Source organism: Dictyostelium purpureum, assembly GCF_000190715.1.
Source record: "Dictyostelium purpureum unplaced genomic scaffold DICPUscaffold_342, whole genome shotgun sequence".
Lineage (NCBI taxonomy): Eukaryota > Evosea > Eumycetozoa > Dictyosteliales > Dictyosteliaceae > Dictyostelium > Dictyostelium purpureum.
Window position 1 is genome coordinate 25,992 of NW_003519678.1, and position 5,603 is coordinate 31,594.

Genomic DNA, 5,603 nt, shown 5'->3' on the forward strand with positions numbered 1-5,603 from the left:
TGTTGAATAAGATTTGAAAATAAAAAATAAATGAAAAAAAAAAATGAAAAAAAGAAAAAAAGAAAAAATTTAAAATTATTTTTTTATTAAAATTAAAAAAAAAAAAATTAAAAAAAAAAAAATATTGAAATTGAAAAAATAGATAAATTAAATTTTGATCATTGTATTTTTTGTTTTAATTATTTATTTGAATAAAATATATATATATATTTTTATGATATATATAATTTATAAAAAAATAATATTATTGGGGAAACCGTGAATCTGTAGGAAACATTTGACTCGGAAATCTTAAAATTTTTTTAATATCTATAAATATCTATTAAGTTTGGTGATTGATGATATTTTTATTTTTTTTTATAATTTATTAAAAATTTCCTCTTTATTTTTCTTTTTTTTTTTTGAAATAAAATCTTTTTTTTAAAATAAAAATAAAAAAATAAAATTAAAATAAAAAAAAGAAAAGTACAGTATAAAAATATAAAATAAAAAAATAATGATATATTTTAAAATTTTATTTTTATTTTTATTTTTTATATTTTTTATTCATAGAATAAATTGCGTAGTTATTGAAAACAAATTTAATGTGGATGATATAACATTTCCGAAAGCTCAAGACACATACAACAAATATCCTGTGGAATCAAATTCAAACAAGTGTATATTTGAATTTGAAATTATAGCATCTTGCATCGAAAATGGATATGAATACCCAAAAGTTTCCTACCTTTACCATCCAGATATTCTACAAGTATCAACTTATGATAATATAAAGAATTATACTCATGTAGCATACACGATTGGAGTGAGTGTTTTTATATCGAAAACCACATTAAATTTAACTTTTAAAGGTTGTGACTATAGCGATGCCAATGCTTTATTTCCTTTATCTTTTCAATGCCATGGTAATTTATAAATATAATAGCCAATATTAATAATATCCTTAATAATATCCTTAAAATAATAAAACGAATTGAAAAAATTTAATAAATAAATATTTTAAACTAACATTATTTTTGTTTTTTTAAATTTAAACAGAGGTAGACACATCAAAATTACAATTTAAAATTTCAAATACATCATATGGTTTATTTACTGATTATAACGTACATTTAAAAATAACAGGACTATTATATCCTTTAGAGTTAAACAATAAAAAATTTAAAAGTTTAGGTGGTGGTTACTATTTTCTCTCTTTTAGTAATTGTAATATCTATGATAATAAAGAATTTTATCAAAACACTTCAATTGGTAATTGTTATTATGATTTTGATATTGGAGATAATCACTATGTCTTAACGTCAATTCCCACCTATATTGGTAAGTGTAACCCTAAACTGAAAAACCATATAAAAAATACTAATATATTTTTATTCATTAGAATCTAAAACGAATCAAATTATTGATACAATAACATATCCACCAACATTAAATAACTCAATATTTGAACAAATTCATCATTCAAGTTTCCCATCAGTAATAGTTAAAATCAAATCAGATATCTATCCCCCATTTCTTATTAATAGCTTTGAAAATAAAACAGATATTAAAATGCCAACTCTATTATATGGAGAAAAGGATGGCACCTTAGTATTTTATTACCAAAACAATTTTATAGATAATTTGAAAAATCATCTATTTTATCAAAATGGAAGAGCTTATGGTGAAATATCTTATTTGAATTATTCAATAAAAAGTAAGTTATAACGATTAAAAAATTATATGTAAAATAAAATTTTAAATTGATGGTTTTATTTTCTATTAGATTATCAATTCCAAGGAGACAGATCAACTTTCACTCTATATATTGAGGATACAAATATAATAATATTTAAATCAGTTCTATCTAGCACAAATTTCAATTTTAATCAATTCTTGCTTCAATCACACACAAGTCAAAATAAATATAGTTTTAATTTTCCTTTTGGTTTTACAAGTGGAACCCTTTTAAACTATGACCATTTACCTACTTTCTTTTTAAGGAATAACACTTTATTTTCATATGGATTTTTTGAATTTCTATCCACAGAAAGAAGCTATGACTCTTTAGGTAATTATTTCCCTAATTTTTATTTTTATTTTTTTATTCATAAAATACTAATTTGTTAATTTTAAAAAAAGTTGTGGTCTCAACAATAAAAGATATAGAAATTCAGATCGTTGGATATTCATATTTCATGGTTAGAGTGTCGGTTTCAGATGAAAGTGGGATTTATAAAATTTCAATTGGAACATTCAGTTTTGGTATTGAATCTTTAGTATCAGGAACTATATATGATGGTGTATTTGAGGGTGTAGTTAGTATGATTTATGGATATACCGATATAACTATTGAGAATATTAATGGAAACTCAATTACAGCCAAAATTGGTAAAGCATATTCAATAAATCCATTAAAACAGCTAGCGGACCCAAGAACAAGTAAATATTTTATTTTTTTATACCCCCCCTTTTAAAAATTTTAACAAAACCTTCATAAATTTTATAGATAAAAACATATTGTCTTCATTATCATCTTTAACATTCCAGTCATATGAAATGGATATAACAAAATCTGAAGCTTACAATACCATGTACTTTAACTTTTCATCTCAAAAAATAGAATATCCATGCGTTATTTTTATTTTTTCAGATTTTTTGACTAAAAATTTAGAAAAACCTTTTTTCTGTAAGTGGGATGATCTAAATAAAGTGTATTCTGTTAAATTTGTGATTGGGAAAAATGACATCCCCTACTTTGATTGGCTTGTATTGTTTGACCCATATTCAATTCCGCTTACATCAAGTTTATTCAGTGACAAATCAAAGCCAGTAAAAATAAAAAGTTTAACTCCAGATTTTTCAGGTCCAATAGTAACAAATATTGTAAAATTTCCCGGTGAATCGGTTATAATTAACTTTGGTAGTGATCAACCAGCAGGATGGAGTATCACTTTCGAAGATAAAATCAACGGGTTTTCACATGGTTATGTAGTTGTGAATGGTTTGGTCGATGGCTCTATCAATAATTTTACATTAAACTCTATCAATGCCGATAATTTATTTACTTTTACCTTGCTTTTATCAAACATGTCGTGTGTGGATCAAGTTTACCAAATTAATGAAATCAAAGTTTTTGATACTGCTGGAAAATACACATATTATGGATCTTTTGCAGAAGAAGGATCAGTAAACACTTTAATGCGTTTCACAAATGACCCGGAAATTATCATGATTCGAGTTTCATGCAACCAGAATATAGATGACCTAACTGGGCCTGTAATAACATCAATTACTCCCAGCAATACAGTTGTTGATGTTGGGTCCAACAATAGATCAATATCATTTACAATAGTAGTAAATGATCCAGAAACCGGTATTAACAAAGGCCAATCACCAAGTGTATACATATCATCTTATTTTGATGTTATTGAGTTTAAAACTATTCTTCAAAGCTGCGAATCTGATGATTTAACATGCACCTATCAGTGCCAAGTTGAAATACCCGTAGGATTTGGTTTTCCAAAACCCATAATGTATCAGGTATATGGTATCTGGAATAGAAATGGTATCTTCTCTGGTTATAACTTTGAAAAACTTAAAATGGGAACAAATTTGGGAGGTGGTTTAATTTCAACAATTTACTCTATAAATATACCCATAATAACTCAAACCAATAGAATTACCAATCAAGGCGGAGAATTATTAATTATTGGAAAAGCTATTGGAAAAGCCTCTTTGGTTTATATCAACTATCCTGATGAGTCAAATAATACAATCCCAAAATGTCAAAGTAGTACAACTTGTATGGTTATTATTAATAAATCAGTTACCAAACCATTTACAATCCAAATTAAATTAAAAGACAACTCACTTTCAAATATTTATTCAGTAGAGCCGGTTTATGTTGGTCCATTAGATCCAATTAACTCATCTTCATCACAAGAGTATGAGTGTCCAGGTAAACCAGTATGTGGTGGTGCATCAAATGGTTATTGTACAACCAAGGGTTGTGTTTGTATATCACCATGGTTTGGTTTAGAATGTAAACAAAAAGTTATTATTGTACCACAACCTTCATTTAATAACACCGATCCAAACATTACAGTTATTGTACCAAATGAAAATAATGCAGATAAAGTGGAATATACATCATTGACATCAATTATATCAATAAGAGAGGTTGACAAAGATAAACTACCATTCCAAAAACATTCATTTGAAAAATGGGTCAATAACAGAGTTGGCAATTCAGTAAATGAATACTATTCAAACTTTACAAATATCAATAACAGCAGTAAAACAACTCAAGTAAAAGTTATTGTAGAATGGTTCGAAAAACAAACCAATATTTCATTCGCAGATGAGCAATTAGATATGAATCCAAGCTCAGTTAAATACACCATCGAAATCATCGACTATCCATTCCAAAGCATTTTAAATAGTTTAGAAATTGTAATGTCAGCATCATTCAAATCAAACGACAAAACAGACGGATGTTCCTCAAAAGAATTTGGAGATACCAATGGATGGGACAATTCGAACTATTTAAAGATTCAAGTCAATGATCATTCATTATATGCAAGATTCATTAAAAGAGGAGTTATAAACGGTAGATCTATTGTAACGGTATCCAATTCAATTTTAGATGATTCATTCAAAACTGTTCAAGATCCAAGTCAAGCAACATCATTTATAGCAATTTCAATACCATACTTTTCATCAAATGCAACAATCGATCCTGATTTTTCAATTTTATTAGATCAATCGAAATCATCATCATCAGTTTGTAAATCATCCAAACTATCATCTACACAAATTGCAGGTATAATCATTGGTGCAGTCGGTTTTGTTGCTGTCGTTGCTATTTGTATAACAGTGTATATTATAAAAAAGAAACAATATCAAAAGGAAATGAAAAATATGCAAAATAAATTAAAAACCATAAATAAATAAATTTCATACAAATAAATAAATTAAAAACTAAATTATTCTCTTCGATGTTGCTATTACTGTCATTCAAATAATATCTTCTTCGTACCGATTTTGAGTATTAATAGGTTGGATCTTGGATTTCATAGTTAAAGAAACAAATTATTCATCTTCGATTTCATATTCTTTTGTTTCTTTAAGTTGGCTAGCTTTAAAGATTCTTGAATTTATTTTACTTAAATATATTTCATATTGAACTTTTTGATTATTTTTGGCAAACTCTTTACTTTCCCCAACAGTTGTATTGGCAAATAATTTTATTTTTTTTGTGTTATAAAAAATTAAAAAATATAACACAAAAAAAAAGAAAAAAGGGAAATATATTTTTTTATTTAAAAATCGAAAATATATTAAAAAAGTAAATAAATTATATAGGAAAATATAAATAAATAGATAAAAATATATAATTTGATAATATAATAAACATTACAAATAATATTTTTAAATAAAATAATTTTAATTTTATTTTATATATTTATATATTTTAATGATCTGAAAATAAATAAACATGGTTTCTATGTCATTGAACCTTATTTGTCTAAATTTATTTGACTTTGCTAATTTTATAGCTTTTTCTGATTGAATTTGTGAATAAATAGATTACACCTAAAATCTAAGTACTGACAATTATT

The 5,603-nt window shown here is 25.2% G+C and overlaps 1 protein-coding gene across 1 annotated transcript; it reads left to right on the forward strand.

The window, feature by feature from the left end:
- Positions 1–4,356: 4,356 nt before the first annotated feature.
- DICPUDRAFT_40548 (uncharacterized protein) lies at positions 4,357–4,935 on the forward strand (the record flags this gene model as incomplete). The annotated part of the gene is made up of 1 exon (XM_003292383.1): positions 4,357–4,935. One exon carries the CDS (start codon positions 4,357–4,359, stop codon positions 4,933–4,935), a length of 579 nt encoding a protein of 192 aa, XP_003292431.1.
- Between the last annotated feature and the right edge of the window lie 668 nt (positions 4,936–5,603).